General features: G+C 45.9%; 1 protein-coding gene across 1 annotated transcript; it reads right to left on the reverse strand.

The window, feature by feature from the left end:
- Positions 1 to 2004: 2004 nt before the first annotated feature.
- Positions 2005 to 4045, reverse strand: LOC123123471 (chalcone synthase 2). Its single transcript, XM_044543986.1, has 2 exons — positions 3776 to 4045; positions 2005 to 3250 (listed from the first exon to the last, which is right to left on the reverse strand). Exons 1-2 carry the CDS (start codon positions 3960 to 3962, stop codon positions 2250 to 2252), a joined length of 1188 nt encoding a protein of 395 aa, XP_044399921.1. The 5' UTR covers positions 3963 to 4045; the 3' UTR covers positions 2005 to 2249.
- Positions 4046 to 12406: the final 8361 nt, after the last annotated feature.

Raw genomic sequence — 12406 nt, forward strand, 5'->3', positions numbered from 1 at the left:
GATCGTGTAAAATGTATTCCCATTTATCTCGTACCCTTGGTAAGTCAATACAATCGAAAATGGTGTCCTGGCCAACAAGTACAGCTCATCTCCAGTAGTGTTGTGCATGAGATGTCTTTGCAACCAACTGCTGAAAGTCCCGATGTGTTCACGTATAATCCAGTCGTCAGACTGCTCCGGGTGTTTGGAGCATAGAATATTCTTGTGTTCATTGATATACGGGGCCACCAAGGTAGAATTCTGTAGAACTATGTAGTGTGCTTGCGCCCAATAATGCCCGTGCCTGCATATTATTGAATCCGCTCTTAGCGTGCCTTTTCCAGTCAGTCTCCCCTCATACCGCGATTGAGGGACACCAATCGGCTTAAGGTCAGGAATAAAGTCAACACAAACCCAATGACCTCCTCTGTTTGATGGCCCATGGAGATGCTTTCTTCTGGCCTAGCACGGTTACGAACATATTTCTTTAAGACTAGGTGAACATATTATATAGAAATACAAGATCCAGAATGACAATCTCGTCGACTAGGTGAACTAGGACATGCATCATAATATTGAAGAAGGATGGTGGAACACCAACTCGAAACTGACAACATATTGGAGCAAATCATTCTGTAACCTTGGTAGGATTTCTCAATCAATTACCTTATGAGAAATTGCATTGAGGAATGCACATAGCTTCACAATGGCTTATGAACATTCTCCGGAAGCAGTTGCATCATAATCACGTGGCAGTCATGAGACATTAGGTTCTGGAATTTTTTCTCTGCCATATTTATTATTCCCTTTATATTCGACGTGAAGCCAGACGGGACCTTGATACTGAGCAGGGATTCAAAAATGATTTCCTTCTCTGCTCTGGTAAAAGCTTAGCTGGCAGGACCTTGATACTGCTTTGGATACATGCCGTCTTTTTCATTCACACGTTGCTGGTCCTCACGTGCCTCCGGTGTATCTTTTCTCTTCCCGTACACACCCAAGAAGCCCAGCAGGTTCACGCAAACATTCTTCATCACATGCATCACGTTGATTGCAGAGCGGACCTCTAGGTCTTTCCAATATGATAGGTCCCAAAATATAGATTTCTTCTTCCACATGGGTGCGTGTCCCTCAGCGTCATTCGGAACAGATTGTCCGCCAGGACCCTTTCCAAAGATTAGTTGTAAATCCTTGACCATATCAAGTATATCAACACCAGTATGGAGGATGGGCTTCTTCTGGTGATCTGCCTCACCTTTGAAATACTTACCATTCTTTCTTAAGGCATGCTTGGTCGGAAGAAATCGACGATGTCCCAGGTACAAACCACTCTACTTCTAGAGCATTGGAAATGAACTAAACTAGCAGTGAGAGATGAAAGGATGAAGTTGCTAACGTTTTAGAACACTTGTGTAGTTGGTGTGCCGCCAAAACTAGACAAATCTGGCGGGAAATGTAGCTTGGAGGTCGAGCTTGGAGACGAGAAAACTTAAATGTGGCTCGGACATTTCATCGAACACCTCATGTGCATAGATAGGAAAAGAACAAAGCAGCACACACATCCACACCCTTCCACGGTCAAAAAACAGAGGAGATGGGGGGAGGGGGCGTGGATATATATAGGCAAAACTTTAGTCCCTGATTGTCTCTAGAGCCGGGATTAATGGCCTACCCTTTAGTCCCGGTTCCAGACACCAACCGAGACTAAAGGGCATCAACCCCTTTAGTCCCGGTTAATGGCTGGAACTGGGACTAAAGGTCCCCGCCGAATTGGGACTGATGCCTACCGAGGCCCGGCCGGCGTCCTAGCCTCCCAAACAGGGACTGATGCTCCCATTATTCCCGGTTCGTAACACGACCGGAACTAATGCTCTGATCTGCCCAGGACCAAACCCTGTTTTTAATTACTAGTGGGTTAGCACTGGCTCAAGACCTGGACGTGAACATATTTTAGCATCAGATAGCTCTTCAGTGGTGCAGGATATTCACAATAGAGCTGAAGGAGTGTACGGTGCAATCATTAAGGAGATTAATAACACAAAGTCTTTATTTCATAGCTGTTCTTTTATCCATGAACATAGGAATTTTAACTTTGAGGCTCATGGCCTAGCCAAACACGCAACAAGTTTAGGTACAGGACGCCATGTTTGGCATGGGCATACTTATGACCCAATTACTGAATTCAAGGCGCTTACTAGCAAGGATTATGCATTCGAGGAAACTAGCAAGGATTATTGTGGTGACGTATATATAAGCACGTTGCAGATGGATCATGCAGCGGTGGTGCGGACGCTGTGGAGGACCACAGTCTCGACGGTGAGACCGGGGCCGAAACCAAAGAGTACGCCCCAGTCTAGGCCCTCGCCGGTGGTGGCGTGTCCGTCCTCAGCAGAGCGCTTACGCATCTCGTCGAGGATGAAGAGCACACAAGCGCTGGACATGTTGCCGTACTCGGATAGGATGTGCCTGGTGGCACGCATCCGCCTTTTGTCCAGCTTGGCCTCTGCCTCCACCATGTCAAGGATGGCCGGACCACCAGGGTGAGCCACCCAAAAGATGGAGTTCCAGTCATCGATGCCGAGTGGAGCGAAGGCGTCCTCTAGCGCTTGTTGGATGTTTTTTGAGATGGCTACAGGCACATCCTTGTGGAGGTGGAAGGTGAGCCCAACCTCCCGGAGGTGGCCCTTGATGAAGCCATCCGTGTCCGGCAGTATTGTCTGGCTCGCCGAGACAAGTTGGAACAGTGGCCTTTCAACAAGCACGTCGGGGTCAGCGCCCACGACCACGGCAGCTGCCCCATCGCCAAAGAGTGCCTGGCCAACCATGGAATCTAGCTGGGTGTCACATGGGCCACGAAAAGTCACGGCTGTGATCTCTGAGCAGACGACGAGCACACGCGCGCCACGGTTGTTCTCTGCAAGGTCCTTGGCCACGCGGAGCACCGTGCCGCCAGCAAAGCAGCCTTGCTGGTACAGCATGACGCGCCTCACGGACGGGTGGAGGCCGAGCATCTTGGTTAGCTGATAGTCGGCACCCGGCATGTCTACGCCGGAGGTGGTGCAGAAGACGAGGTGCGTGATCTTGGACAGTGGCTGGCCCCATTCCTTTATGGCCTTATGTGCCGCCTCCTTCCCGAGCTTCGGGACCTCGCCGAGCACCATGTCTTGGCGCGCATCCAGAGACGGCGCCATGTACGCGCAGACGTTGGGGTTCTCCTTAAGGATCTCCTCCGTCACGTGCATGTACCTCTTTCGGATCATCGACCTGTCACCTGCACACATAAACCATAGATGTATCGACATCGACGGGAACAGCGCCCATGATGTCCAAGGCACGTCTGTTAGCTCATCAGCAAATGATTCATGAGTTAATAAATTAGCTGTGCGACTGTTCAGTATAACTAGAGTCAAGTCGAGTCATGCAGTTGACACATAAGTCATCAACTAGACGCACGAGGTGCACAGGGTACACGGACTATATTGAAGCGACTATATGACTATTTATGTTATGGGCAAAAGTGACAAAAGATAAATTTATTTATTTCTCTACCGAAGATAAGTGACCTCACTGAACGAGGACACTGGTGCAGGTTCTCAATGTGTAGCGCTTTTCCAAAATTTGATGGAACTTCAGAGATACGTATAGCGCATCAGTCACATGCTGCCACACATGCATCAGTCGCGTGATGCAATAGTAGTCTAGTACTCACATGCATCAGTCGCGTGATCCACTGGTACTCACATGCATCAGTCGCGTGCTCCCACACATGCATCCGTCACGTGATAGATATACTTACACATCCTCTGGAACTTGTCCTTGAGATCAGTTAGGTGTTCGCTGTTGGTGATGCGAAAGTAGTAGTCCGCGTAGTCCGCCTGGTACACGCAGTTATGCGGCGTCGCCGTACCGATGGCCAGCACCGTCGCCGGGCCCTGCGCCCTCTGCATCTTCATCACTTCGTCCACGGTCACCGCCGCCGCCATCTTCGGCAGGGATGTCTAGTGGCTACCTAGCTAGTAAGTGTGCGCGTGCGTGCGTGTATTTGTATGTGGGCGCGCTCGGATGCCATTTACTTGTGGGCGCAACGACTATATATAGGCTGTGGCTGTAGCGTTGGCATCATTCCAAGGAAAAAGAGAGGCTAGGGTAGATACAGGCCGGTCGAATAAGTAACATACGTAACTCCCTGGCGGCCGGAAACCTAGCCGCCGCCAGGAGAGGCCCTCTTTCAGCGTTATCCTCCGGCGGCTCCCCTCCGCCGGCGACCTCGGACATTGGTGGTAGGGGGGTCGCCGGATTCACGCGTGTGAATTGTTTTTACTCTCTTGTAGTCTAGGTTTTTAGGTTGTTCATCATCTTGGCTTCGACGGCGACGATGACGACGCTGAATAAAGATTCCTCGGATCCTTTCCTGACGAGGCCATCGATCCTATGATCGGGGATGGTTTTGGAAACCAGTCTGTTCAAGTAAGTATGGCGTGGAGGCGGCGGCATCCTCGTGGTGGACCTATGTCCTCGGGCTTCGCCGTTGCGACGGCGTTTGCTCCAGCGTCGCCGCGGAGCCTGGGAGGTAGTCCGGAAGCGGATGAAGATTGTGGTCTGCATCGACGACATTTAGAAGACGGAACGTGTGCTGGGTTCGTGGTTCGTGGATGGCAGGTATTGTTTCCTCCTTAGATGTCTTAGTCGTGGTGGGGTGTCAGATCTGGAGTTCGATGGCGTGTCCAGGGTGTTGCCCCGGTCTGATTCGTTCAATGGCAATGGCTTCATTTTTGGTGAGCCACCTTGCAGGTCCGAAAAGCTGCATATCAGCGATGGAGCCCTGTCGAGGTCGTGTGAGTAGGTGATCCATTATTCTTTTCTTCTGTGCCTGCTGTGATGGTACCGGAGGCAGGTGACAGGCGCTGGTGTCAAGCTCAGAGATGTTCTGTTATCTTTTTAGTTTTGTCATGTCGATTCTTACGTGACTTGTATTTTGTTCTTTATGATATAAATGAGACACGTATTACCATAAAAAAAAGCCCCAAAGTAATTCACTGGACTTGCTCAAGACTTTGACTTCAAATACCATCTCACTCAATTTGCACCTGATAGTCCAGCCATATGAGCTTCCGTGACTGAAGAACTTGGGTACGTAACTGTGCGTCGACCCCGAAGATATTATGAGCTCTACCTGCTTATTGCCGTTAATTGCACGTGCAATATTCCGTATTAATTTTGTTGGTTACTCAACCGCTAAAAAATAACCTTATGTACTATTCTAAAAAAAACCTTATGCACTCTGCATGGATATCTTAGAGCATCTACAGCCGGGCCTTTCATACCCGTCTCAAACGCCCACGCAGGCCATCCGACTAACCGGTTAAAAAAAATCAACCCAACCGGACCTCTAAAACTAAGGACAAACGCCAGGGCTGACCGATACCCCTCGTATCCAGCCCAAATATAGGGCGGATATGGAGCTGCCCGGGCACATCCGTCTGACAGGCCTGGCCCATCACCGACCCGAGAAAAAACCCCAATCTAGGCGGCGAGCTCAAACCCTAGCTCACTTTGTCCCTCTCTCTATCGCTCCGTCCACTCCTCTCCCTCCCCGATTCCGGTCCCATCCACCACGATAAGCAGAATCCGACAGGGACTCGGCCTCAAAGCTCGACTACGAGAAGGAGATGGCCCTCCGCGTCGCGCTGGAGTGGTCCAATGTGGAGACCGACGGCATCTCCGGATCTGGTGCGTCGCTGTAGCTCCCACGCCGGCGCAACGTGGACGCCAGAGCTGGACCATCCCGGCCCACGCGCAGCGACGCAAGGACAGCATAGTTGGTGCCGGCCCCACACCGTCTCCTTCCCCCTTCGGCCGCTGCTCCACGCGGCCAGCGCTGGGTGCTTGTGCCCGCGCCTCCGGCCCGCACGAGCACTACAGAGTCGGAGGTGCGTGCCGCGAGAGGCAACGTGCACGGGAGAGGGACATGGCGGACCAGCCCGCGCTCTGATACGTCTCCAACGTATCTATAATTTTTTATTGTTCCATGCTATTATATTATCTCTTTTGTATGTTTTATATGCATTAATATGCTATTTTATATGATTTTTGGGACTAACCTATTAATCTAAAGACCAGTGCCAGTGTCGGAGTAAATAACCACGGGTAGCCTAGCCGGCTCCCCCTGGCTCTTCAAAAATTGTTAGGCAGAACAAGCCCTCAAGCGTCCAAGACACATGACCGCCTTCCTATGGCCGGCTGGTCCACCGGCCGGCTTCCGGAAGGCGGCACTGCTATGCTGGCCCTCGCGAAAAGGGCCGACTCCCAGTTGCCGGCTATGAGAAGGCTATGCTGGTCCTTGAGGTAAAAGGTTGCGAGGCGAAACATTAAGCATTCTTTTCATGATCTACTTGCATAAATTTTTTACTACTCTCAACATAAGCAAATTTGTTCTCATGAATAGTAGTGGGAGCAAACTCAACAAAATAACTATCATGTGAAGCATAATCCAATTGAAAATTAAAATCATGATGACAAGTTTCATGGTTATCTTTATTCTTTATAGCATACGTGTCATCACAATAATCATCATAAATAGGAGGCATGCTTTCATCATAATAAATTTGCTCATCAAAACTTGGGGGACTAAACATATCATCTTCATCAAACATAGCATCCCCAAGCTTGCGGCTTTGCATATCATTAGCATCATGGATATTCAAAGAATTTGTACTAACAACATTGCAATCATGCGAATCATACAAAGATTTAGTGCCAAACATTTTATAGATTTCTTCTTCTAGCACTTGAGCACAATTTTCCTTTCCATCATTTTCACAAAAGATATTAAAAAGATGAAGCATATGAGGTACCCTCAATTCCATTTTTTAGTTTTATTTTATAGACTAAACTAGTGATACAACAAGAAACTAAAAGATTCGAATGCAAGATCTAACAATATACCTTCAAGCACTCACCTCCCCGGCAACGGCGCCAGAAAAGAGCTTGATGTCTACTACGCAACCTTCTCCTTGTAGACGTTGTTGGGCCTCCAAGTGCAGAGGTTTGTAGGATAGTAGCACATTTCCCTCAAGTGGATGACCTAAGGTTTATCAATCCGTGGGAGGCGTAGGTTGAAGATGGTCTTTCTCAAGCAACCCTGCAACCAAATAACAAAGGTTCTCTTGTGTACTCAACACACCCAATACAATGGTAAATTGTATAGGTGCACTAGTTCGGCGAAGAGATGGTGATACAAGTGCAATATGGATGGTAGATATGGGTATTTGTAATCTGAAAATATAAAAACCGCAAGGTAGCAAGCGATAAAAGTGAGCACAAACGGTATTGCAATGCGTTGAAACAAGGCGTAGGGTTCATACTTTCACTAGTGCAAGTTCTCTCAACAATAGTAACATAATTGGATCATATAACTATCCCTCAACATGCAACAAAGAGTCACTCCAAAGTCACTAATAGCGGAGAACAAACGAAGAGATTATTGTAGGGTATGAAACCACCTCAAAGTTATTCTTTCGGATCGATCTATTCAAGAGTTCGTACTAGAATAACACCTTAAGACACGTATCAACCAAAACCCTAATGTCACATAGATACTCCAATGTCACCTCAAGTATCCGTGGGTATGATTATACGATATGCATCACATAATCTCAGATTCATCTATTCAACCAACACAAAGTACTTCAAAGAGTGCCCCAAAGTTTCTACCGGAGAGTCAAGACGAAAACGTGTGCCAACCCCTATGCATAAGTTCACGAGGTCACGAAACCCGCAAGTTGATCACCAAAACATACATCAAGTAGATCACGTGATATCCCATTGTCACCACAGATAAGCACATGCAAGAGATACATCAAGTGTTCTCAAATCCTTAAAGACTCAATCCGATAAGATAACTTCAAAGGGAAAACTCAATCCATTACAAGAGACTAGAGGGGGAGAAACATCATAAGATCCAACTATAATAGCAAAGCTCGTGATACATCAAAATCATACCACCTCAAGAACAAGACAGAGAGAGAGTGAGATCAAAACACAGCTACTGGTACATACCCTCAGCCCCGAGGGTGAACTACTCCCTCCTCGTCATTGAGAGCGCCGGGATGATGAAGATGGCCACCGGTGAGGGATCCCCCCTCCGGCAGGGTGCCGGAACAGGGTCCCCATTGGTTTTTGGTGGCTACAGAGGCTTGCGGCAGTGGAACTCCCGATCTATTCTGCTCCCCGATGTTTTTAGGATATATGGATATATATAGGCAAAAGAAGTCGGTCAGGTGAGCCGCGAGGGGCCCACGAGGGTGGGGGCGCGTCCAGGGGGTAGGGCGCGCCTCCCTCCCTCGTGGCTTCACTACAAGGATTCTGGTCTATTGCAACAAAAATTATTACTACAACTATCTTTTGTTGCAATAAAATGCTATATTACCACAAAATTCCAGTTCGTGGTAATAGGATCTACATATTGCCACAATTTTGTTTCATCGCGCTAAGTACTCGTTTTGTTGCAATAGAAGCCATGTATTGCCACAAGCTGCATCGTTGTTGTAATATGGTAGTGATATTGCGACAGTCCTGTCCCGTTGCGTGAATTGGTCATCTTGTTGCAATAACGGCTAGGTATTGCAACAAAGTACATAGATACTATTGCAACACCTCTGACATGTGGTGCTAGTCACACATAATATTGCAACAAAGCATCTATTGGTTGTAATAGGGTGACTTTTTGCCTCACCTTCGTTGCATTGCAATAACTATTACATATTGCGACAAATTGAGCATCCATGGTAATACGTACAGCATAATGCAACAATCCTCTAGTGTTGCCAAAAAGGAGCAGGATATTGCAACGATATTCTCTACCGTGCTCCCAATTTTTTCCTTTATTTATTATACTTTTTTGCAGGATCTGATTAAAGGGGCGTACTAGTTTACGGAGGTATTAACACATTAGGTACCACAACTTGGACCTAAATTGCATTTTAGTCACATATCTTGCAAAGTGGACATCGGTGGTACCACAACTTGGAGGAATGCTCGCTTACGCGCGTGCGAAGCGTTGCACACTCGCGGACGCCCTTCACTTTAGGGTTTCTTGCACCGCCAGGGTCTCCTCCACTCACCCTACTGACCTCCTCTGGTAGCAAGGTCGTGCTCGGCACCCGAAAGACGGCAAGCTCAGTGCCCTTCTCACAAAGGTGAGTCGTGAGAACTGAGCACCACACATTCTCTTCCTAATTTTTATGTATCTTGCTTGATGTGATGTATTTATGTGTGCTGTTAATAAAAAAGGAGATTCAATATAAAATTATGTGTTAAGTATAGAAATTGTGCAAGGCTGCATACTAGCTATGTTTAAACACTCCCAGGCTTCATTTGAACAGCTCTTCAGCCACCAATTGAGCAGCATAACAGCTGTATCCCAGACTAATTTTCAGCAAGAATTCATCAGCAGATCAACAACACTACATCAAGATATATACAAGGACATATGACACAAGATTTTAGTAGCATATAACAAACCATCTCAGCGAGATGTATAACAAATGTTTCAAAATGATAGCACACAAGTTTCAGCAGCTATACTTGTATAGATTATTCACACAAAAGACCATAAGTTCAAGGCAAAGTAGTGAAAATGGTAACAACACTAAAAGACCATAAGTTCATAGCAACAGTGTGTACATAGCATCACTGTCAAAAGGAAAATAGCAACAACACTAAAAGAACAGCAACTACTCTTCTCTTCTCTTCATCACCAAATTGTTAGTGCTGGGCACTAGCTCTTGTTCCCATTTGCCACAACATATGACACTATGCAGGCATGCCTTGTTTCAACCTGTTTCATATCAGATTAAACTTCAGCAGAGATATTTCTCGCAGGTAACCATCATAACAGTTCAGGAACTTATACTCATTGCTTAAACATGTGAAAAGCACCTTACCAAGAGATTAAAAACTATACAAAGAACCCCTGGTCATCATCCAATTCTTCTTGTCCCAAAGGAGCAACATGGCCATCATTTACGTAAGCCTCATCATCATCTGTATCATTATCAGATTCGAATTGGACATCTTCAAACTCAATAGGTTTTATATTTTCTATGACTGAAACATCAATGCTGGATCCTTCGTCATCATTTCTGCACCAACTAGTGATCTCTTGAGGTAATGTAATTTTTGGCACTGTAATTTCCGCATCGACAACATCCAGTACAACTGCCTCACCACCTTCATCGGCTTCAACAGCTTCATCAAGGCCTACACTATTTAAAACAGAAGGAGCAAACAAATTGCGTGGATTCATTTTAATAACAGATTCCCAATCAGGGTTCTTCACATCTCTCACATAGAAAACCTGTTGAGCTTGGAGGCCTAGAATGTAAGGGTCTCCCTGGAATTGGTGTAGAGTAGTGTCAACGTCAATAATTCCATATTTGTCCTTCTTATACCCCTTACTCTCAGTTCTGTTGGCAGGAGGCACATCAAACCAGTCACACTGGAATAGAACAACCTCCTTATCAGGAGGAAAGTCAAGAAATATGATTTTCTTGATCACCCCGTAATAATCAATATTGCCTGTGTTTGCATCGCCCTTGACTATGACACCACTATTCTGGGTACTCAAGTCCTGCTCTATATAGGAATTCCGAAAGAAATATCCATTCAGAACTGTACGGTTGTATACCCGAGCTAGGTGATCAGGTCCTTTAGCTAGTGCATAAATAAGATTGCTGACCTTCCCATCATTGTGGAGTTCTGTGATCTGTTTCATGGAACAGAATATGTGTGAGTGTATTGTACAGCGTTGGTACGTTATTACAAGGAACATTAGTGAAAATGCGAAAGAAAATTACCCGTCTCTCAAACCAACCAACAAACTCTTCCTTGTGCTGCTTTTTAGGATTAGGAGAATTGTTCCTTGTGAGCTCCTCAAGATGTTCACTTCAAAGAGAAATGATTGTTAGTTGAACAGGAAAGTATTAAAGCATATCATGATGTGAAATAAATACATAAGTATCCTTACTCAATCCATGGCGCGGTTTCCTCACAGTTTGTTATTATGAAATGCCTCATTTGATTAATCTCAGCCAAAGACAATGATTCACAAACAAAACCTTTCTTGGAGTAATCAACTGTACTCATTATGCTAATCCCTGTTGGTGGTTGATCTGTACCTCCGTCTTCATGACGTTCGGACTGACTTAGCTTGGTAGGCATTCCATCCACGAATCGACTACAAAAAGTCATGCACTCTTCAAGTATGTACCCCTCTGCAATAGAACCTTCTGGTTGAGCCTTGTTGCGCACATATCCTTTGAGCGTACGCAAGTATCGCTCAATTGGATACATCCATCTGTACAAGACAGGCCTTCCCAATCGGGCCTCTTCAGCAAGATGAATTGGGAGATGCATCATAATATCAAAGAATGTTGGTGGAAAGATCATCTCAAGCTAACATAGAGTTTCTGGAATTGTTTTGCTCAACCTCTCCAAATCTTCATCCCTTAACTCCTTGGAGCATAAATCAGAAAAGAATTTACTCAACTGAAGCAATGGGTTAACAACATTCTCTGGCAAAAGCTTGCGCAATGCAATAGGAAGAAGTTTCTGAAATATAACATGACAATCATGAGTTTTGAGTCTGCTAATCTTGCACTGATCGAGGACTACACATCGCTTAATGTGTGAAGCATAGCCATCAGGCATCTTAATGCTCTTTAGAAACTTGAGGAGCATTATCCTTTCTTCCTTTTTTAAAGTATAGCAGCCTTTCTTTATGTCATACTTATGCTTACCAGGCTTTGGATGCCGGTCCTTCCTAATTTTCAGGTCCTGTAAATCAAGACGAGCCTTCACACCATCCTTTGATTTCTTATCCATCTCAAGCAAAGTCCCCAGAATGCTGTCACAAATGTTCTTCTCGATGTGCATAACATCCAAATTGTGCCTAACGAGCAAGTCCTTCCAATATGGGAGCTGGAAAAATACACTTTTCTTCCGCCAATTATGCCAGCAATTACTTTCTGGTCGCTTTCTCTAATTTGACCGTCCAAATGGTGCATGTTGAATGCTATCAAGTTCCTGGACAACTTGTTCACCTGTGAGTGCCACTGGAGCTTCTCTATTATCTGCCTTGTTGTTGAACAAACACTTGTTTCAACGCCATTTGTGGGTCCTGGGCAGAAACGTCAGTGTCCCATGTAGCAATGCTTTCGACCATACTTGAGCCATAAAAAATTTGTATGTTTGTGGCAATACGGGCATGCTAGCTTGCCTTTTGTGCTCCAACCACTCAGCATTGCGTAAGCTGGGTAGTCATTGATGGTCCACAACAAGCATGCATACATTTGGAATTTTTTTTTAGTTGCAGCATCATATGTCCCAGCACCATCCTCCCATAGAACATTCAGTTCATCAATCAAGG

The sequence above is a fragment of the Triticum aestivum genome, chromosome 5D (assembly GCF_018294505.1).
Source record: "Triticum aestivum cultivar Chinese Spring chromosome 5D, IWGSC CS RefSeq v2.1, whole genome shotgun sequence".
Lineage (NCBI taxonomy): Eukaryota > Viridiplantae > Streptophyta > Magnoliopsida > Poales > Poaceae > Triticum > Triticum aestivum.

What these genes read in the sequence shown, in the direction of transcription:
- LOC123123471 (XM_044543986.1), bottom strand. Translation starts at nt 3,962, where the DNA reads ATGGCGGCGGCGGTGACCGTGGACGAAGTGATGAAGATGCAGAGGGCG. An exon ending in GGACAAGTTCCAGAGGATGT is followed by an intron (nt 3,251 to 3,775) that starts GTAAGTATATCT and finishes TTATGTGTGCAG; the next exon opens with GTGACAGGTCGATGATCCGA.